The 23,681-nt window shown below is 41.6% G+C and overlaps 1 protein-coding gene across 2 annotated transcripts in view; it reads right to left on the bottom strand.

Annotated features, from left to right (window-relative positions):
- IQGAP2 (IQ motif containing GTPase activating protein 2) overlaps positions 1-23,681 on the bottom strand; it is a 290,309-nt gene that overhangs the window by 144,767 nt on the left and 121,861 nt on the right. For both annotated transcript variants that reach the window (XM_082375039.1, XM_082375038.1), the window contains exon 3: positions 2,153-2,309. In XM_082375039.1, coding sequence (XP_082231165.1) covers positions 2,153-2,309 — 157 coding nt within the window. The remainder of the gene's footprint in view (positions 1-2,152; positions 2,310-23,681) is intronic.

The following is a 23,681-nucleotide window of genomic DNA, read 5'->3' as shown; positions in this document are numbered from 1 at the left end:
ACCACCCTCCATCCACCACCTCCCTTCTTCCCATGCCTCTCCTGGCATCCTTGCTTCTGTGCACCCCAGCGGGGGCCTGACGGCACGGGCGACAGCAACACAGAACACTTCCCTCTGTCACGATGTTCTGCTCAGGGATGTCACCATCTGCTTAGGTGCCGCAGGTATTTTATTTTTTAACAAGAAATTGGAATCACTTCCCCGTCCCCATCCCAAAGAGAAGCTGCTACTGATTCAAATAATAGGATCTCTGATGCCAGGAGGAAACAGTACCTGTTTAAGTTGCCATGAGGGGGTCCACAGCTGAACTGGGAAGAGACACCTATATTCAAGGTGTATAATGTGCCAGGAGAGGGAAGAATTAGCCCACCCGCTGCTCTGAGTCTCACCTTCACTAAAGGTCTGTCTTTCTGGCCTGATTCTCACTATCCACACATCAAAACAAAATACCCACAATCCCTTTCCAGGGAGGCCTGGAGCCAACTACACTTTAACTCTATCATCAAATCTACATGGCTGTTAGTACTCATAGGCCTAGATCTTGGTAACTACCATTACAGTAATGAGAATAAAAGAAAAATCGTGCTCTAAAATGTGGATAAATGTTCATTTATTTTGTGACAAGGGGGATACAAATTATTTTTTACCGTGCTTTTCTGAACTTTTAAAGTATTCCTCAAAAAAAAAAAAAAAACTTTAATTTTGGCTGGCTAAGTCATTTGTTTCACTTAAGTCTTCCAAAAGGCCGAAAACTTACTCTAGGGAGAAACATCTAGAGTTAATAAACACATGACTTAATAAACTCAAACTTATTTTAAGATATGCAAACACTTTTATTCATAACGTTATTCAAGGCAGAAACTTTTGCTCAATTCCCTTTTAGGCTAGATAATGAAAAGAGAGTTGTCAAAAAAGATGTCAATTCATCTTGTCTACTGTTAGCATAAACCATTACTCAAACATTTGCTCTGAATTCAATATACATATTTTAAAAATAAATTTTGTCTCAATAACAACTGAAGGGTAGTGTGACATGCAATAAATGGAAAATCATTCCATTTTCAACTATACTTAATGTTACCCTTGAAATTTTAAGAGAAATAACTTTTAAGGATACTTGAAAATCTGCAGATAAAAAATACTGATATAAAAAGCCAAATACAATATATTAAGAAAATAAAGAATCAAGTTTCAAAGAAGCTTTAGAAACCCTGACCCGAAGTGGAGAACGGATCACATGTTCCAGGAGGGAACAGCACACATTTTAAAATTCCCTTTTGAAGACACACATAATGAAGGGGTCTTTCAGGCTGGTGTTTACTTTTTCCTCCTTTACTTTTTAATGGAAAATTTCAGACATAAAAATTGGACAGAATAGTATAATAAACTCATTTGCATGCCTCATCTAATCTCAACAACTATGAACTCATGGCCAGTCTTGAATCATCTGTCCACCCTCCTCCCAGTTATTTTGAAGCAAATCATAGATGTATCACTTTACCTGAAAATACTTAAACATGTATCTGTAAAATATCAGAATTTTTTTCATTAATACAAGATTGGTTTTTATTTTGGTTTGGTTTTCTCACCCATATGCCTTCCCAGATTAGCCATGAAATAATTCTTAAAACTAGTTCCATATAAAAAGGGTAGTCTTAATTTGCTTTAAACACCAAAGGGAAAGGAGTTCCTGACTATTCAATATCAGAATTTTTTTTTTAAATCACCTTGGGCCTAACTCTTTAGGGCCACAAGTTCAAGTCCCAGTTGGGTACTTTATTCCTTGATGAGAACAAGGGAGTAATAAACTGTGTTGATGGTGAAAAAAGCAGGGGGTAGAGGGCCCCCCACTCTTACAGTTACTAGCACTAATAAAATGACCTCCATGAAGGAATAATGGGGGTGGGAGTTGGGAAGCCCCACAAAGCAGAGGTCTCTCGGCCTCAGACCAGAAATAGAAAAATGCTTTGCTTTTAAAATTGCTGCTGCCTCAGGAATGATTATTAACAGGCTTAAAAGACCAAGGACATCCCCTTTCCCCACACCCCATCTCCCACAAAATCCTTATAGAAACACTAAAAGAAAGGAAAGGAAGGGAAAGACTGAACTTTCACTTTGAGCTGGAGGCCAGAACCAATTAGATCTCAGTTACCTTATAACGTGTTTGTTCCACATCATAGATCTTTTTCTCCGATACCATTTTGGGGGCGAAAAACTTGGCTAACTTTGCAAGGTAAACTCCGTTCCGGAGCCCTTCTTCCAGTTCAGTGGTTGGTGGCAATTCTTCAACTAAGCAGACTTCCATCCACCTACAGGGATTAAAAAAACCTTAAGGTGACTCCAGTTCAGTAACTTTCTATAAATGAAGAGATGCAGTATCTTACTACCTGTGATGGAGACATTAACAAAGGGAGCAGGATGTGAAACATCTTTAGGTGTCACAGATGGGAAAAGAGAACTTTCTGGGTGGGACAAGAATTCAGAACACACAGGAACAAGGGGGACAACAAGCCCAGAGGCACTGAACTCACTTCCAAGCCAGAGCTTGTCAACTTCACTTTTTATCAGAGTCTCTGCCAATTCTCTTTTGCGCCAAAGAGGAAAAAGGCCAGACCGTATTTGTATGGGTGGAATGAGTCTTGCTGACATTACAGAAAAAAACAGTTCCAAGTTTATGAGCCCTTAGTGGAGGACATTCTTGTAGGGGTTATGCTGTGGGGAGAGTGTAGTCCCAGGTGCAGTAAAATTTGCAGTTGCCTCAGTCTGGAAATGACTACCAGGAAAGGTAGAAAGCATGGAAAAGGGACAGTGCAATTCAGAAAGCAGACGCTGTCTTCTTTAACTAAGACACATTCCTTTTTCCAATACCAGGAACTTATTACAGCATGCTTACCTTTTTTGGGAAGCTATTTACTGGATTCTGAAAAAGATGAGATTAAATCTTAGGACATTGTGCCAGTATTGTAGAAAAGAGAGCACCAAGGTCATTACTGGCTCAAAAACACACAGTGGGAGGGGAGCCAGGCCAGTTCCCATTTCACACTGGTGTGCTGAGAATCTGTGGAGCTCAGAGAATAATGCGCTTCCTACCCATTCTTGAAGAACTCTTCCCTACTGTAAGACCCAAGAGGCAGGGGCGCAAGCTCTCACCTCCCTGCCACGAACCCACCGCCCAATCACCAACTATGCGTGTGAGCTCCACACCTATATAGCCAGTCCCCCCAGAAGATCATTAACAACAACAGCGCCGATCCCATCGACACTTGGCAGTTGGGAGAGGGCTGTTCTGCAGTATTAACAACCTGATCCAAGCAGTGAACACTGTAAAACGTCTCAATGGCTTGCAGCTCTGGCCAACGTCTTTTAAAAGCTCAAAGAGTCCCTGATAAGCAAGGAGTATTTACCGACCACTTATTTAGGCGATGTAAAACGTGGAGTATATGAGAAAAACATGAACATAAGCCCTGCCTTCAAAGAGCATTAAACATAATTGAGAAGGCAGCACAATTGTGGGGGAAAACCAGAGAGCCATGTAAGAGAGGCTATTCTGCCCCATGCTACATGTTAGTGCATAAGAAGAAAAAGTTGGGGAATAAAGGGGATCATTGGATTATCACTGGAGTAATAGGGAAAACAGTGAGAAGGTGGTGGGATCTGGATTTGGCCTAGAAAAGGGGAGTATTTGGAAAGGCAGGGGAAGCGCTTCGGAGCTGGGGAGCAGGACATACTAAAGCCATAAAGGAAACATGGCTGATTCACGGAGCAAACCCAGAGAAGACTCTGGGCCTTTGGGGTTCATGGGAAGAAAGGAATAAAGCTGAGCACACACAGTGAAGTGAAGTTCTGAAGGAGCTGGCGTAAGAGGAGAAGTGATGACGTCTGTTGCCACAGGAAGCAGGGAGCTCCTGGCAGCTTCGCAGCAGAGGAGTGACAGGCTGACAGTGGTAATTAGAGAAAAGTAACCTTGTGTGATGGAGGCCCCAAAGATAAGCACTCCGTCAGCCTTTCCCATTGTGAGGAGTTGAGGGACTGGATGAGGCAGGAAGAAATGGGAAGGGAGGAAAACAAGAGGCATTTCAAGGAAACGGTAACAAGACTCGGTGACAGCTTAGAAAGTGCAGGAGGGGGTCAAAGGAAAGAGAATATTCCCAGCCAGGGAGAGGGGTCCCTTGCGGAGGGAGGACTCAGCCCCACATCCACTGTGTGACCCCAGGCATGCCCCCTAACCTCTCTGGGCCTCATTTTTCTCCTCTGCTAAAGGGGCAGGAGATGAGAAGGATGGGATATTAAGGCCTCTCCCAGGTCTAACATCCTAGGGGGACTGGGGAAACTGGGAGAACAAGGAACTGATAAAATGAGATGACAAGTTTGCTTTCACATAACAAACAAGGGCTTCAAATGAACGTAAGAGTACCAAAGTCTTGATGAATTTTTAAAAATGTAAGAAATCAATAACAACGTTGCCTTTTTGACAAAAATCTGGCCAAATTAAAAGCCACTGCACTAGACCAAGTTTCTAATCTAAATAAACTACAAATTACAGCATTATGCTACTTCACATTAAAACAAACCTGTTTTCAAATAATTATCTTGAAAAAATGTACAAAATTGTTTTGAACACAACAGTATATAACTGCTTTATAACAATCCCGTAATCGGGGGTAGATGTATGAAGGGTGGGAGAGAGGTAAATTGACAATTTGTAGTAGGAGTGGGGGAGATAAATTGACATTTGGGACCAAGGGGCAGGAAGCTAAAATAAAAACAACTCTGAAGTGTGATATTTTAGACTTGGGCTTACTTTTTAAAAAGATAATCACCTTAATTTTTGTCTGTGTTAGAATATATGTGTAGTTAGCTGAAAACACTAACTATTCTAAAAACTTAGGTTAACTATAGCCTATTTAAAATGTAGCCATTGCTAATGCATATGACATCATGAAGTACTCAAAGGCAAAAGCCATCTCTTCCTCCTTTTCATAATCCCTTTGTCCTGCAAATGTATTTACAGATAGTGGGTAACCAACAGATTGTTATTAAATGAAAGATTCTGACTGCTTACGAAAAACATTTTCCAAGCATCACAGTTACATCATAACATCTTTTTGGACACTGCCAATGACTTGTAAATGTAGCATTTTTGCAACATTAGGCATCAATGTTTCACTACCTTGAAAGTCAAAAGAAAATGCTATTACCATCAATGGTAACTAGTGTTTATTAGCACTATTTTATTCTAGAACCTGGATTTAATACTTGACGGGGATTATCATTTAATCCTCGAGCCCACCCCATAAGGAAAGGTGCTATTAGGATCACCACTTGCAGATGCTAATCTGAGGCCCAGAAAAGCCAAGACCATAGAGCTACTAATTGAAAGACATCAAAAAGCTCCTCTAGGAACCCTCCTACACTGTGGGTGGGAATGTAAACTGGTGCAGCCGCTATGGAAAACAGTATGGAGGTTCCTCAAAAAACTAAAAATAGAGTTGCCATACCATCCAGCAATCCCACTTCTGGGTATATATCCAGAAAGAACTTTAATTCAAAAAGATACATGTAGCCCTATGCTCATAGCAGCACTATTTACAACAGCCAAGACATGGAAGCAACCTAAATGTCCATCGACAGATGAGTGGATAAAGAATATGTATGTGGTACATATATACAATGGAATATTACTCGGCCATAAAAAATAATGAAATAATGCCATTTGCAGCAACGTGCGTGGACCTAGAGATTATAATTTTTACTAAATTGAAGTAAGTCAGAAAGAGAAAGACAAATACCATATGATATCACTTATATGTGGAATCTAAAGTATGACACAAATGAACTTATCTACAAAACAGAAACAGACTCACAGATATAGAAAACAGGCTTGTGATGCCGCAGAGCAACGAAGCCCGTGCGCCACAACTACTGAGCCTGCGCTCTAGAGCCCGTGAGCCCCAACTACTGAGCCTGCGTGTCCCAACTACTGAAGCCCATGTGCCGAGAGCCCGTGCTCCGCAGCAAGAGAAGACACTGCAATGAGAAGCCTGTGCACCGCAATGAAGAGTAGCTCCTGCTCGCCGCAACTAGAGAAAGCCCGCGCACAGCAACGGAGACCCAATGCAGCTAAAAATAAACAAATAAAAATAAATAAATAAATTTATTTTAAAAAAAGAGAGAGAATAGGCTTGTGGTTCCCAAGGTAGAGGGGTGTGGGGGAGGGATGGACTAGGAGTCTGGGATTAGCAGATGCAAACTATTACATACAGAATAAATAAACCACAAGGTCCTACTGTATAGCACAGGATATTCAATATCCTGTGATAAACCATAATGGAAAAGAATATGAAAAAGAATATGTGTATGTATAACTGAATCACTTTGCTGCACAGCAGAAATTAACATTGTAAATCATTTGTGTTTCAATAAAATTTTTTTTTAAAAAGCCCCTCAAATTCCAATTTTTAACTCTGAGACTCAAACAGAAGAAGGCAGCCTCACAGCCTAGTGTAAAATAAAAGTGGTAACAGGACACTCCAGGCTTCTTCCAGAGTAGGAGTAAAGGCCCCATGGTTTGGAGATGCAGACGCTTTCACTCTTCAGTGTAAGGTCAGAGCATAGTACATTCGCTGTCAAAGTTGAGTAAACGTCCTAGGGTTCCATTTATTCCCTTGGAACTCCCTCTTTGTCAGTCACCTACCTCACAACTGTAAGTGACAGACAGCCTCGGCTGCGTCTTGTGGGTGCTGTTGCAGCTGGGTGCTGGGTATGCGAAGCTTAGAGTCTGTCTAAATGGGGTCACCTCCTCGAGAACTCTGGCAAGACAAGGCAGGACCTCAAAGGGTCTCCTCATAATATACAGCTTGGAAACTTATCAATTATTAGTCAGTATACGATCAATAAAGATTGACTGATGATAGCAAGACCATTCTTCTGGAACAGTCAGTAAACTCTGCTCCAGAATAACCAGCTAGGCTGACTCCCTAACACCGCTCTCAGGGTATTAAACTACCTCACAGGGAAGCAGGGACCATGATATGCAAGCTTCTAAACTAGTACCCAGTCATCACGTGGGCTGAATATCCTTTGGATCTATGTTTCAAAAGCCTCCACTCTCCCCTCCCCCCGTCTGCTAGCAGGATGCTAAAGCCCAGGGCGACCTTGAAAGAGAAGATGGAAGATCTCCCGTCAGCCTGGGTCCCTGAGTAACCCAGGGACCTGGGTTATCTGTGTGGTACAGAGCCTCCTGTACCCCCTCATCCTCGCCTTAAGCTACTGAATCTTACCTGAAAGAGAGTTAAACTTCTACTGCCAACCTCAGCCTCAGTGGCTTATCTGTTACAAAGCTAGTGTTACCCAGCCAAACCAATAAAATTCATTAAGTGTGATTTTTATGGTCTGTTGGGGTCCAACTTCCTGTCACAATCACAATACAGAAAACAACTGGCCTGATGTTCAGGAAGTCTGGATTTCCAATCACTAGCTCGATGCCCTGGAAGAGGTCACTTAAAACTCTGAACTGAGTTTTAGTCCAAGAGTCTAAAATTATAAATGGAGTTCTGAACGACACTAATTATATGATTTTGTTGTGTTTAGTAACAGCTTTATTGAGAGAGAATTCACACACCATACACTCTTTTAAGATGTATAATGCAGTGACTTTTACCATAGTCACAGGGTTGTGAGACCATCACTTAACAATTTTAGAACATTTTCATCACTCCAAAAAGAAGCCCTACAACTCATTTACAATATTCCCCATTTACTCCCAATTTACCAACCCACTAATCTACTCTCTGTTTATAGATCTGCTTATTCTGGACATTGCATATAAATGGAACCATAAAATACATGGCCGTCTGTGACTAGCTTCTTTCACTTACCATTATGTTTTCAAGGTTCATCTATTGTGTAGGATATATTAGTGCTGCATTCCTTTTCATTGCTGAATAATATTCTGCTGTATAGATATATATCATATTTTATTTATCAGTTTAGGGACATTTGGGTTTTTCCCACTATTTGGCTACTATGAATAATGCTGCTGTAAACATTAGTGTGTAAGTTTTTGCAAGGACATATGTTCTGCTTTTTCTTGTGTATATACCTAGGAGTAGAATTGCTGGGTCATAAGGTAACTCTATGTTTAATCTTTTTTGGAACTTCCAGACTTTTCCAAAGCAGCTGCAACATTTTACATTCCCATCAGCAGTGTGTGAGGATTCTAATTTCCCCAGCTCCTTGCCAACACTCAGCTGTCTTTTTGATTATAGCCATCCTAAGTAGATGCAAAGTGGCATCTCATTATGGTTTTGATTTTCATTTCTCTGATGGCTAATGATATTGAGTATCTTTTTATGTGCTTACTGCCCATTTGCATATCTTATTTAGAGAAATGTCTTTTCAAATCCATTGCCCATGTTTTAGCTGGGTTTTTTTAAATAATTGAGTTATAAGAGTTCTTTATATAGTTGGTATACAAATCCCTTATCAGGTACATGATTTGAAAATATTTCTTCATTCTGTGGGTTATCTTTTTGCTTTCTTGATGGTGTCTTTTGAAGCACAAAAAGGTTGTAATTTTGATGAAGTCCCATTTATCTATTCTTTTTTTTTTTTAAGTCTTTATTGAATTTGTTACAATATTGCTTCTGTTTTATGTTTTGGTTTTTTGGCTGCAAGGCATGTGGGATCTTAGCTCCCCAACCAGGGATCGAACCTGCACCCCCTACATTGGAAGATGAAGTCTTAACCACTGGACCACCAGGGAAATCCCCCATTTATCTATTCTTTTTTTCCTTGTACTTTGATGTCATATTTAAGAAACCACTGCTTAACTGAAGGTCACAAATACCTATGTTTTCTTCTAAGAGCCTCATAGTTTCAACTCTTATATTTATATCTTTTATCCATTTTGAGTTAATTTTTTGTACTGGTGAGAGGTAAGGGTCCAAATTCATTCTTTTGAATGTGGACATCCAGTTGTCTCAGCACCATTGGTTAAAAAGACTGTCTTCAATTTGACCTGAAAATCCACAGAAAACCAGAATTGGCCTGTGTCTCCTCCTGCTGCCCTCGCATTTACTGCTTCTTCCCTGTTCCTTCCATTGGTTGCTCGTACTGAACCTCAACACCAATATGTGAACATCTCATCCCAAACCAGAGGTGAAGCCATTCCTTATGAGCATCTTCAAGGTTGTCGCAGAACCTCATTTTCCTTTCGGGGGGGCGGGGTGGGGGGCTGGAATCGGGACTCTTTTGTATTAGTATTGCTTGCGTTCTCTTCTCTCTGCAGAAGGAAGATCTGAATCACTTACCAGGCACAACAAAATGGAGGTAAAAGGAATTTCCTTTCTATCATTCAAGCAGACTGTCTTCAAATTTGTTTTTTTTTGTTTTTTGAGTTGAGATGGTTTTCATAAGTAGCTCTGTGTGTAAAAGTACCAGGTCCGTTCCAAGTGAGACTGGGAGAGGAGGGATGTGTGGCAGGGGAGGATACTGGGAGAAGGATGAAGGGGAGAGAAAGGTAAAATTTTTCCAATTTTAGGTTAAGGCCAAAAAGAAAAATAATTAATGTCATTTTGTCTTGCAAGAGAACCGAAAACAAACAAACAAAACCAAAACCCAAAATACCACCTCGCAGAAATCTGGAGACAAACCATCCATTCTGTTGTGCTACTTTTTGCTTTGCAGAGCACAGGAAAGTTGTTTCACTGAGGCATTTGCTATCTGAGTTGTTATTCAGAAAATCTCCAACTATAAATCTTGGTCTCTATCATACAGCACTGTATGAAATAAATGTCCCCAAAGGAGAGCTGCTGGCCTAGAAACAGAAAGTGTGTTTTTTCTGCACAAACCCTGTTTTAATGTAGTGCCTTAATCCATGAACTTTCAAGTACTACAAGTCAATTTCTCTCCTGAAACATTTTGAAAATCAGCATATGAAATATTTTACAAAAGAATAAAAACAACGACCAGATATATATATATATATATATATTTTTTGGCTGTGTTGGGTCTTCGTTTCTGTGCGAGGGCTTTCTCTAGTTGCGGCAAGCGGGGGCCACTCTTCATCGCGGTGCGCGGGCCTCTCACTATCGCGGCCTCTCTTGTTGCAGAGCACAGGCTCCAGATGCGCAGGCTCAGTAGTTGTGGCTCACGGGCCTAGTTGCTCCGCGGCATGTGGGATCTTCCCAGACCAGGGCTCGAACCCGTGTCCCCTGCATTGGCAGGCAGACTCTCAACCACTGCGCCACCAGGGAAGCCCACGACCAGATATTTTTATGTGTACAGTGTAACTGGTCACCTTTTGTGCCAATAAGAAGTAAAATGTCAGAAGTCAGGATTAGATTAAGTTCTCACGGTAAACCTTTCCATTCACTGGAGGCTGAGGCAAAACTGTCACAACGAGGAGGGGAGGGAATAAATTAGGAATTTGGGATTAACAGATACACGCTACTATACATAAAATAAACAACAAGGACCTACTGTATAGCATGGGGAACTACATTCAATATCTTGTAATCTATAATGGAAAAGAATCTGAAAAAGTATACACACACACACATATTAAAAAACTGGATCACTTTGCTATACACCTAAAACACTGTAAATCAACTATATTCAATTAAAAAAACAAAAACAAAAAAACTGTCACCACAATTCTAGCAGCCTAATTAGCTCAGGGGAACAGGGATGTAGAAAAACACATATTACACAACTGAGGCAGGCATCCATGGGCCCCCATCCTTCTCTCATATAAAATTTGTTTGGTTCACTATAAGAAAATGATGTGAAATATTAAAATAATGCTAATTATTTTCTTTAAAACACAGGCTTACAATACCATGAAAAGAAGCAATATATGACTCCAAGACCTAACAGGCACGGAGCAGGCTTTTGAGGACCTCTTTCTCATCCTCCTCTTTAGGAAGGAGATGATACAGCAACCCTCTGTCGAATTTGGCAAGCATTTCACGAACTGTGTTCCACAGAATACTGGCTCAGTGAGATGCTAATACTGTCCTGGTGGGAAAGGGGGCCAAATGAACTTAGAAAATGTTGCATTCTATGTCTTCTCTTGAGGATTCATAAGTTGCATTAGCATCCTGAAAGCTCAGAGAATTCCTGAAGTCAGGAACCAAGTTTACTTTTTAACGCAATGTTTCCCCCCAATTTTTTTTGACCATGGAACTCCTTTTTCCCAAATCACTTGGTAATATTGATGAAATGACAGGTAACTGATAAAAGCAGTACAATTTGGTGACTAAAATCATGGCATTTGGGCTCACACTTTCTGAGTTCAAATCCTAGTTCTAGCATAATACCAGTGATTTCTCTGTAAAATAAAGATACTTAAACTATCTACCCTTGGAGGGCTTTTGTAAGGAGTAAATGAGAATCTGTATAATATATTTAGCACTGTGCCCGGCACATAGTAAGAGCCTAGCAAACATTAACCACAATTATTATTAGCATGTCCCCAAGTTTGAATCTGGGCTATTCGCTCACCAGATGTGTAACCTTGACAGATTAATTAATCCAATTAATATTTTTGAGCATCAAGTACTTTCCAGACCTGGTTCCACATGGTGAATCAGGCAAAGTCCCTCAGTTTCCTAGGCAGTAAGTCTCATATTCTCACCGATGTTAGGATGCCACTAGTTCAGGAGTTATGGAGGATTAAATGAAACAGCACCAGTATGGAACCTAGCAGATGGCTGGTGCCCAGATGTCACTCACATGGTTGCCTTCTTTTTTATCTATTTATCTATCTATCTATTTTTAAAAATAAATTTATTTATTTATTTTTGGCTGCATTGGGTCTTGGTTGCTGCGGGCAGGCTTTCTCTAGTTGCAGCAAGCAGGGGCTACTCTTCATTGCGGTGCGCGGGCTTCTCATTTTGGTGGCTTCTCTTGCTGCGGAGTAAGGGCTCTACGTGTGCAGGCTTCAGTAGGTGTGGCACGTGGGCTCAGTAGCTGTGGCTCGCAGGCTCAGTAGTTGTGGCACATGGGCTCTAGAGCGCAGGCTCAGTAGCTGTGGCACATGGGCTTAGTTGCTCCGTGGCATGTGAGATCTTCCCGAACCAGGGATGGAACCCGTGTCCCCTGCACTGGCAGGCGGATTCCTAACCACTGCGACACCAGGGAAGTCCCTCCCTTCTCTTTAAACAAATTTTTCCAAGAATCTCTTTGGTGAGTTATTTCTTAGAAAATGATATTTAATGCATTATTTTAACCCTTCTTCCTCTCTGTTTCTTAAACATAGGATAAGGAAAATAGAAATAAGTGGAACAGCCTGAGGCATTTATGGATATAAGAATGTCTGCAAACTTTGTAGCACAATCTGTAATATGTCTGATTAACTTTTGAAAATTATTTTGAAAGAAATTTTGAAAAAAATTTGTTAATTACTTCACAGACTACACTGTTGCTTAAATATATGCTCTTCATAATTCTTCCTAACTCCAGGCACCAATCAGGTATTTACTGTACTTCTATTTAGGTTTGGGCCAATTAATCATCTACCTAGGAGGTATCATACTGATATTAGAATATACCTGGAGAGACAGCTGGCTTGGTATATACAGAAACAGAAATACAAAAAAAAAAAAAAAAAAAAAAAATATATATATATATGTATTAAAATTTCTAGATAGGCAGACATTGCATAACACCTATAAAATAAAAAATTTAAAACCCAAAACATGGGTGCAGTGGTTAAGAAACCGCCTGCCAATGCAGGGGACAAGGGTTCCATCCCTGGTCCGGGAAGATCCCACATGCCGCGGAGCAACTAAGCCCGTGCGCCACAACTACTGAGCCTGCGCTCTAGAGCCCGCGAGCCACAACTACTTAGCCTGTGTGCCACAACTACTGAAGCCCACGCGCCTAGAGCCCATGCTCCCCAAGAGAAGCCACCGCAATGAGAAGCCCACGTACCACAATGAAGAGAAACCCGTGCTTGCCGCAACTAGAGAAAACTCACACGCAGCAACGAAGACCCAATGCAGCCAAAAAAATACATACATACATAAATGAGAAAAAGAAAAAAACCCAAAACATGTACTTATTTTTAACATTACTGTGCACATTAGGCAAAAGGCTGGTCATAAGCTTCATCATTTGGTTGGGAGGGGAGTGAGAGACAACAGCTAATATGTTCAGTATTATGGTTTTTGGCTGATACCTTAGTTCAAGTGGTTCAAGTGTTAAATATTTAATAGTGCTTTAACAATATTTTGACTTAAACATTTTTCTGGAATAATACTCATATACTGGAAAAAACAAAAAGCTAAAGGTATTCAGGATAGCCAGTACCTGAGTGGGGATTACAGAAATATATATGCTTTAAAAGAAATGTTTAAGCAGGAAAATGTACAGCCGTGGAGCCTTTGGTATCCAGGGACCAAGGGTGAGCATGAGAGGAGCCATAAGTCACACCTCCCTGGAATCTTCCAATGTTTTATGCCCTCCACTGGTGTCTAGAATCCGGCCTGTAGGTTCTCAGCTATACAATCTTCTCCCCAGTATGTGTGAACAGTTGTAAACTACTGGTACAAACTTTCTGGAAAGCGATCGGAGATATAATAATAAATAATTACTGCAATTCTATTAGTTTAGGGCATGGAGCTTTAAAACGTTTTATTTATTCTTCCCATAACCCAATGAGTTATCATCTTTAAAAAAAAACTGAGTCAGATATCAAGAAAGATGAAATATCTTGCCCAAGATCATATATAAGTAGAAAAAATTTGAACGCCCCCCCCGCCCCAAATTTGAACCCAAATGTCACTCTGAAATCTGCACATTAACCAACTCATTATACTGCTTCTTGAAAGACTACATCAGGAAACTTAGAATACAGCCCAGATATTTTACTTTGTGAATATAACTTACTAAATACAGCTATGGTCCAAGACTTGTGTGCAATGCAAAAACTGTAAACAATGTAAGCATCTAAAAAGAATGCTTATCCATTGCACAGAATATTATATGGCCACTTGAGATATTTTCATAGAATATTTAAGAAAATGGAAAAATAGTGGGGGTAAATTAAGAGAAGAGGATGCAAAATTGTATAGTAAGATAATTTTATTTCTAAAATTATATATATTTAAATAAATATACACAGACTGGAAACATATAGCAAAATATTAACAGTGGTTTTCCCTGTGGGTTGGTAAGGTTCTTCATCTTTTCTTGTATCTTAATTTTTTATCATAAACATGTATTTTCAATAATAGAAAATAATGAAATCCAGTGTGTTCTAAAGTTTCTGTCTCTTTCCAGTGTATAGAAAACAAGAGGCTGTTTACTGATTACACCAAGCACTTGAGCCAAAATGGAGTCTTGTGGTAGCAAACATTAAAAGAACACTGATGAAGACAGGGGTACGGGTATAGGCGGGGAAATGGTAGTTTGTCATGAGGGGTGGAAGCAGGAAAAGACAAAAAGGCACTCTAAATTTTTTATTTTTTTTAAAGCATATGGGTTGAGACACATAACCAATAAAATTCCCTCTTAAGGAAAATGTTAAGTATATTTATCTTTTTCACGTACCTCTAACCATGTTAACAACCTGGCTTTAAGGCTTGGAAAGTAAAGGAGGAATCCTCATTAATGAATAAATGAAACGTTAACAAATCAAGAAGGCAGCCTAGATCATCCCATGCTGCTGACAGTAAAATACAGAAGTAGAGAGAGAAATTGAAGAAGAACTTGTTAATAAGCAAAACACACACACACAAACAACACCACCACCAAAACAAAAAAAAAAACCAGAACTTGAAGATTTCAAAAATTCACAGGCTATCAATACTGCAAAAAATAAGAAACCATGTTCTGGAGAGAACACAGAGGGTGTAGCTGGACAATCACTGCATAAAGAATGTGACTCACCGATGTAATCAGCTATCTCAGCGAAAGTCAGGAATAGGGATGGGGTTATGCTCATTTAGACTAAAGGGGACAGAGACAGGGCAACAGTGAAGGAAGGCTGTCAGACCTCTGGGATTCTAGGGGATGGGACAATAGAGCTTTCTGGCTGTGTTATCCATCAGGATAAGGGAAGAATGACCCCAAGGAGATTCAGAGATTGAGGGCTGCCACTCCCACCACAGGCCCAGACCGGCTCCTCCTTAAAGGGCAAGTCTGTCTCTTCCTGGGTTCCTGTGGGTCTGGAAGGCAGGGCCACCAGCCTGGTGAGCCCAAAGGACAGACCACCAAGCGGATTATTCTGGAGCCTTAAAATCAGAATTTGCCCCGCTACTTTTTAGACTCGCTTGGGATCCATCACCCCCTTTCTTCTTTCTAATTTCTTGCTTTTAGAATGGGAATGTCTATTGTATGGCTGTCCCTCCTTTGTAATTTGGAAGCACAAAACTTCTGGGTTGCATAGCTTCACAGCCAGAGAGGAATTTTTGCCTCAGGACGAATCGCATCTCAAGTTTCACCCACACCTGATTCAGATACTTTGGTGAGACTTGGGACTCAGAGTTGATGCTAGAATGGGTTAAGATTTTGGGGCTTCTGGGATGTAGATGAATGCATTTTGTCTCTGAGAAGGACAGAAATTTGGGGGAAAAAGGAGCAGAACGTTGTGGTCAGAACTGTGTCCCCTCCAAATTCATATGTTGAAGTCCTAACCCACACAGTACAAGAGAATGTGACTGTATCCAGAGAAGGGGCCTTTAAGAGGTGATTAAGTTTAAATGAGGCCATTTGGAGAGGACTTAATCCAATGACTGGTATAAGAAGAGGAGATTAGGACAAAGAGAGACACCAGAGCTGTGCACACACAGAAGGAAACCCAGCGAGGACACAGCAAGAAGGCAGCCATTGGCAAGTCAAGGAGAGAAGCCTCAGAAGAAACCAATTCCACAGACACCTTGATCTTGGACCTCCAGAACCACGAGAAAATAAACCGTTGTTTAAGCTACTCAGTCTGTGGTATTTTGTTACGGCAGCCCAAGCAAATAATACACTAGCTAAACCATCAACCCCCATCATCCTCTAAAACTCCTCACCCAATTTTATTTCTCTTCATTGTATTTCTTACTAGCTGGCAGATTATATCATATTTATTTGTTTGACAGACTCACCTACTTAGAATGTAAACGCCATAAGAGCAAGGACCTTGCCTGTCTTTTGAGAGGCATATAGTGCAATGGTTCAAAGCACAAACTCTAGAGGCAGAAGCCTGAGATTGAACCCAAGCTCTGCCACTTACCAGCTGTGTGCCTTGGGGAACTGACTTAACTTGTCTGTGTCTCAGTTTCCTCATCTGTACGCTGGGGATAGTCATAGTTCTGCTTCAGAGCGTTGTTGTGACTTGATGGAAGAAAGCACAACAATAGTGCCTGGCACATAATAAACACCTTGAGAAGCAGACATCATAGCTTTTACTGCTCCGTGCTATATCCCAGGACCACTCTGCCCAACTGCCAACACAAGTCACTGTTCCCATCTGTCCTTCAGCACTATTTGTCTGCCACGCACACTTCCATGGGGCTGCAACTAAGCCAGCATTTTGCTATGTCAAACATGCCTTCTCTTCTCGTGGCAGTCTGCAACATCCCCGTGGCTAATCCAAGCCATCCACCGCTCCCACCACCCCACCACCCCACCAGCCCCTGTCAACACACACACACATTCTATTATTGCCTTACACAAGTTAGGGGTTTAAATGGTATTTAGTAGGGGCTCTACAAATATTTATACATGTTCCCAAGCCAGGTTTCCACTCTAATGGAGCTCCCTCGATCCTGATAATGCCAACCACAAATGACGGCAGCTCCCATGTGATTGGCACGTTGCTCGGCACTTAGCTGACACTTGGCACTTACATGAATGTATTCTCACACTAACCGGATGGGATCGGTATGATTCCCGTTTATCAGGGAAGGAAAGAGGCTCAGAGAGTTAAGCAACTTGCTCACAGCTACACAGCTAGTAGGCTGAGATTCCAATCCAGATTGTCACCTCCATAGCACACGTGCCTGCCACACTCTTCTCTGCTCTGACAAATGGTCTAAGATGAACTCGGTGAACAGGGCTTAAGCTACCTGCCTAGGAAGGTTCACTTCTTAAGAGGAAACTCACAGTGGAGCCTTCTCTAAAACCAAAACAAGCCAATTCAGATCTTCATAGACTCTGTTTTCCCAAAGCGAGGTGCTATAATACAAGATGAAGGTGAACATCTTTTTGGGGACTGGCTAAAGAGGCTGCTGTCACTTTCAGAGGTGTCTGCGGGGTGCAGCTGTGCACTGGACTTTGGGTTCTCCAAAATCTGGCTTCAAACTTGGTTCTGCAATTCATTAGTCGTGATTACCTTAGTGCGCAACCATTTCCCTGGGCCACAGTTTCCCCTTTTCAAAGATTAGGTACAACACCAGCTACCTCACAGAGATGTCATGAGAACTAAAACAGATACCATCTGTGGAGTCACCTGGTAGAAAAGTACCCGGCGCGCAGTGGGTGTTCAAGAAACAGATGTTGATCAAAAGGAAGAAAAACGAGTTAGGCAGGTGAGCGTCAGTTTAAAGTGTAATGTTCCAAAGGATCCACCAGATACCACATGTTCTCCAAAGAGCATCTTTCCTAAGCACCTAAGCAGCCTGGTTGTGCTGACCTGAACGTGTAAGATGCAAAGTCCGCTGGATGGAGACCGCTGGGGTGTACAACACCCTGCAGTAAAACCAGCGGACCAGAGTGCCTTGGAGACCTGAACTCAAAAGTTGGACTCTGTCTACCTGGCTTCCTTAGAACTCGCTACAGGGGAGACGAGGCTGTCACGGTCATTTGCAATGCAAAGCACCTTCCATTTTGGAAGGTAACCATGAGCTGGGAGCAGAGGAAAAGTAAAGAAGAAAGAACCAGAAGGACTGGGCAGGAGTTTCCTGCCAAATCAACACTCATTGGAGGCTTCCACACAAATTCTGGCCTAACAAACAACTGAAGACTTGATGAAGCAGATTCTCCTTCCTGGGTTTGGTTGCATTGTGCACATGATCTAACCACAAAATAATCACTGTTCTTGCACTTTTAGACATTTTTTGCCTCAACGTAGGCAGGAAAATGCAAGCAACAAGCTTAATAAGATCACTGTAAACTTAGCTAATTTACCACACTCCTCCCTACCCTCAGCTCGCCTTTTTACAGCCTTTTCCTACTTCCTAACCAAATATTCAATAGGGGATCATTTAAATAATGAACATTTTAGAACACCAAGAGAACTCCATAGCTAAAGCCAGGTCAAATTTCAAGATATAAGACACATAATCGGTCAAAACAGCATCCAGGATGAATTTCCCTCCTTCTCCTATTCCCTTTAAACTACAGGTATCTTGTGCTCAAAGTTAACCCTTTTCTGGCAATGGGGAATAAGACAGAGATATGAAGGCTGATTCTTCTAGAGTCTAAAAGATCAAAAAAGAGTAGCTCTTAGTAGCAGTCAAGTACAGCAGGAGAAGACACTACTGGTAAGTTTAACTGTGAGAAACGTCATTTTAGTACCTTATCAAGAGCCCCTTCCTCCCCTAGCTGTGTCCTCTGCCCAGCCCTTAGTGATTTCTCCCACCCCCACTAGCAGCTGTACCAAGGAAGTGACAAACAGGGACCCACTAGATGCCATCAATCATCGTCACTAAGAGGAGAATGAAAAGAATCCAACATATGTTCTCGCAAATGCCTCCCCCTCTCCACTCCCACTCACCGTACACAATCTTTATAAGCAGCGAGTCACTTTTCCACAGCCCTTCAGTGGAAATGGATGAGGAGCAGTTAGCAGAAGCATCTCAAGTACTATTCTTTTCCTATGTGTGTCTGTATTTACAGTTCACACACTTCCCAGGCAATACTGAAGCAGGGCTTCACACCAACTGGCTATGGACAATCCCGACCACAGAGAGAGGAAGGACCGATGATCAAAGCAAGGCTGCGCTCGGTGCCAGGAGGGATGGCGGGATAGAAAGGATGCGCAATACAGGTAGCAGATGGTGCTCTCCCCAACGTGTTCTCAAGTCAGAAAACCTGGAGTTCCTTATTTCTCTGCTGACCACTGTGGCACTTGATAAATCAATTCCTATGGCAACAGCTCTAAGTATGACAATCTAAAAATAAAAGGATGTTGTAAATGGAAGACAGACACTTGCACTCATTCTTGGGAATAGAGTGAGAGGCAGAATGCGGCAACTTGCATCATAAGTCGTAGAACAATTTTTCTCTTTGACTCCATAATCCCCTACTGCGAATCTATCATGGCTAAATAATATAAGAGAACTAAAGCAACAATAAAAGACCAATTGTATGCATGAGGGTATTAATTGCAGTGATATTAAAAAATAAGCAATTAAAACACTGTTTCACAGAAGAGATTGTGAAGTTATGGTACATAATACAGATGAAACACGTAGCCAGTAAAATGTATGACAACTTAGCAAAAGGGAGGGAATGTTGCTGTAGTAAAGTGAATCAAGCAATGATACAAAAATGTGTGCTTTTTGTTATAACTATATCAGGTTATGTTTGCATATGAAAAATTTAGAAAAGTTGATATACTAGGTTGGTGGAATTTTAAGGTTCCCTAATTTTTTTTGAAATTTTTGTATTAAAAATTAAGACAAAAGAAAAATCAGGCTAAAAGTCACCACAATTAATTCAACTATTTTCCAAACCTCAGTTGTGCCACACAAGAATAGGTAGCAACAGACCAGATGCACATCTACCAACAAGGATGGAACTTTCAGAGCCTAGGGTAAAAAATTCAAACAGAAGGAGACTGCCATAGCATTTCCATTTATTAAAAATAGGTACCTACAAGATGAGATATATTACAAGACTACATACAGGCCTTAATGATGCACTTTATACATATTCGAATGGTTGCCTATGGGAGGGAGGGAACTAGGGAAAAAAGGAAGTAACTCGTAGGGGCCCAGGACAAACCAGTGGCCACCCCGTGACCAGTGAGACCACTGCAGAGTGTGATTGGCTCAACCTTTGCACCTGATGTCCTCAAGCAGGGCCAGTCACAGTTTGAAGATATTGGAATACACTGCTACAATTTCAGGCTACTAGACATTTCCTCTCCAGGACATGTCCCACGCTCCAAAACAGTAGTTTCTTTATATGACAGCCATTCTTTTCCACCTCAGGTTATAATTTTCCTTCTATTTAAAACAAGATTAAAAGGCTGCAGGAAATCATTACTGAAAAAGATTTAATCATGTTGCCAATTGTGCAAATAATTTTGTTACAAAATTGTATAACAATTGTATAGTAATAAATGCGTGTATAATTATAAATGTAGTAATATAACCATATGTAACTACTCAGAAACGATCTCTTATAAACTACAAAAGAAACCGGCAAGAGTGGCTACATCTGGAGAGTAGAACCCGGTAGAAAAAGGATGTAATTTCCACTATGTACTCTCTTTTCGGACCTTTAGAATTCTGTACTGTTCATGTCTTTTCCTCATTCATCTACTAGGTGGTTCCTTCTGCCCCTCAGGTTTTAGGAGTCCTTTGTATATTAGAGATGTTGGTGCTTTGTGATATAATTTTTCTAGTGGTTTTTGTCTTTTATATTTGCTGGTTTTGCCTTTAATTTGACCAAATAAAAAATTTAAAGCACCTACTTAAGAGAGCGCTCACTCTGTACATATCGTATTACAAAATAAGCTTAAGGAGAAAATGTTCCAGTTATACCAGAACCAGTAAGAAGCCAACAGAGCCCTCTTCTCTAAGCTCGATTCCAGTTTCCCGGAGCTAGATACCTTTCCTCCCAAATCCTGTTGACCCGGCTAAGCCCGAAGCAGCTCAGCAGGTGGCAGCATTGCCTGGGGTGCTCGCTGTACTTCCTTGATTTCATATGTAGCTTAATAATTAATTAGAGCCCTGCCACTCAGAATATCTTCTCAGGACCAAAGGCAGCCGGGTACTGCTGTCTCTGTCAAATTGTCCCCACCCTTGAGTCTCTACATTTCTTGGCTCCAAGAAGTATAGATGCCCCTTTGATCCAAAGGCAGGACTTGGGGCTCCAGAATCCTTACACCTTAACAAGGCATGTTAAAAAGTTGTTTTCAACTAACGTTCTTTTCTTAGAAGTCAGTTTCTTTACTGTTCGCTAGCGCCTGAGTCAGAACAGCGGCGAACTGGGGCAGAGTGGCCTTCGAAGCAGGAAGTGGGAGGAGAGGGTCCACCAGGCCAGCACTGCCTTGGACCCGCCAGAAAGCAGCGCCTGCAGGAACCACCCCTACAGCATGTTCTGGAACTGAGCACCCTAAGTGCTGTCCACAGTGAGTTCTCACTAAGAAAGCCTTTGAGAAGTGTAAGGGTTTCCAGACAGATAATTAAGTACCACTTCGCTCGTCTAACAATTTCATCATTGTTCTCTATTAAAACTGACATCTGAAATAGACAACTTCTTTCTGTGGCAAACGCTTACAGAGGGGGGAAATGCAAGTCTACAGGAATAATAAACAATCTTGTCCCACCCACCTTGGGGAAAAAGCAACAGACAAGTGGATCTTTTAGGGGGAAAGGGCAAGAAGAAGCCAAAAAATGAAATTCTATGTAGTAAGAAAATCAAAACTCCAACTCTATAGCTGAATATTATGTCCATGTAGGAAAAAGTAGACAGACAGGAAAGGAGTGATGGACACAAAAAGAAACTGGCTGAAAAGCAGGAGGCACACACACCACAGTCTGCCCCCTCTGGTGGGAAGCACAAATCATAGGGACAAACTGAGTGACCAACAACAAGGTTTCCAGCTCTGCTGCCTGGACAAATGGCCAAGAGAGCCACAGAGGAAGAACTTAGAAAGTGGCGGCTGGGAGGCAAGTCAGCCTAAAGCACCCAGACATATTCTTCTTCTACCACCACCAAGTTCACTTAAATGTTTCACCTTCAATGCAGTCATTAGCGACCACACAGAGAGAGAGAGAGAGAGACAGGATGAAAACCACCAGGAGAGTCACACGAAGGGTTTAGGGAACAGGACCTGTTTATAAGAGAACACTATTACACCCTGGCGTTCTTAGGTTTCAGGAAATGTGGCTTGACGGACAGTATAGCCAGCTCTGTGCAATCACAAATCATGCAGCGAGGGGGTTCTGGGGCGGGCTTGGGTTTCACAATGCCTCCATCTCATGGCAGTCTCATCTAGCACCTTCCAGTACCGATTATCTGTGAGACACAGTATCTGAAGCCGACTGGGTATCATTTTACAATCTAATATTTAAAGGCATTGCTAACTGTATTTCCAGAACACAGACATAAACTATGTTTATGTCTTGAGCCATAATTCTAGCATATCATAGAATATTACTACACACTCACACACACGCAAATATAAATCGAGCCCCTGCATAGGTGAAAAGCAGATTTCTTGGTAGGATCACCAGTGGGCAAGAACAGTAAGTGGGAACTCAGAATGAGGTGGCAACACACAGAAGAAGAAAGCGCGTGTGCCTTCTGCACACACAGAAACACAATTTCAAATAGCTGCAGCTAAGAAGAAACACTCAAATGTAAAGTGACAGTTAACTAATAGGGACCAATCTGTTGGCAGGACTTATCCCCACGGGGCTTGAGGCATGCAAGGACAGACAACAAGGAGATCGCCGAACTTACCCGGAGAGAAAGCATCAGTGGAGGTATTAAGTAGCTAGTCAGAGCAGAAGTATTAGTCACTTTTAATTACCTAAATTATTAACGTAAACTGGAATAAATCCAGGCTAACTTTAGCCTCAGAAAATCCACTCTAGCAGGGCTTGCAAACAGATGCCTGTAGGGATGAGGCAGGTACTCCCAAGGGGCAAAGTTGGCTGGGGGAAGCTGGAGCTACTCCAAAGCTACTCTGCTGCTTTGTGGGAACTTGGATCGCGGGCGCCCTACCTGCAGGATTTCCTTAGAAGTGGGAAATCCAGGTTTTTACGAGCTCTTGATTTTTAAACGCTCAGAACTAATTAAAAAATAAACCCTGCATGTCTAATGAAACGCATCTTAAACTTTTGGAACATTTCAAAGGGAAGTGAAAATAGGCCCCGTGAGTATGCTTTCAGATGGGTAAAGGTTGGGCATGAATTTATAGGGTTAACAGCTGCTCTTTCTCAGCATGGTCTTGAAAAGTAGAACATTAGGGGCTTCCCTGGTGGCGCAGTGGTTGAGAATCTGCCTGCCAATGCAGGGGACACGGGTTCGAGCCCTGGTCTGGGAAGATCCCACACGCCGCGGAGCAACTGGGACCGTGAGCCACAACTACTGAGCCTGCGCGTCTGGAGCCTGTGCTCCGCAACAAGAGAGGCCGCGATAGTGAGAAGCCTGTGCACCGCAATGAAGAGTGGCCCCCGCTCGCCGCAACTAGAGAAAGCCCTCGCACAGAAACGAAGACCCAACACAGCCAAAAATAAATAAATAAATAAATATATTTAAAAAAAAAAGTAGAACATTAAAAAAGAAGGCAAGGCACTATGTTTACATAATGATTAAATTTATGATAAAAAATACAGTAGAAGAAGTGCATAAAAGTAAAATAGGGACATTAGGGAAATGCAACTCAAAACCACAATGCTGTATCACCTCACACCCATTAGGGTGGCCATTAAAAAAAAAATTAAAAAAAAAACCCACAGAAAATAACGAATGTTGGTGAAGATACAGATAAAGTGAAACCCTCAAGT

This window comes from Balaenoptera borealis (assembly GCF_965194805.1).
Source record: "Balaenoptera borealis genome assembly, chromosome: 2".
Classification (NCBI taxonomy): Eukaryota; Metazoa; Chordata; class Mammalia; order Artiodactyla; family Balaenopteridae; genus Balaenoptera; species Balaenoptera borealis.
The sequence above is the reverse complement of the archived record's forward strand: the minus strand, read 5'-3'. Positions and strand labels throughout refer to the sequence as shown.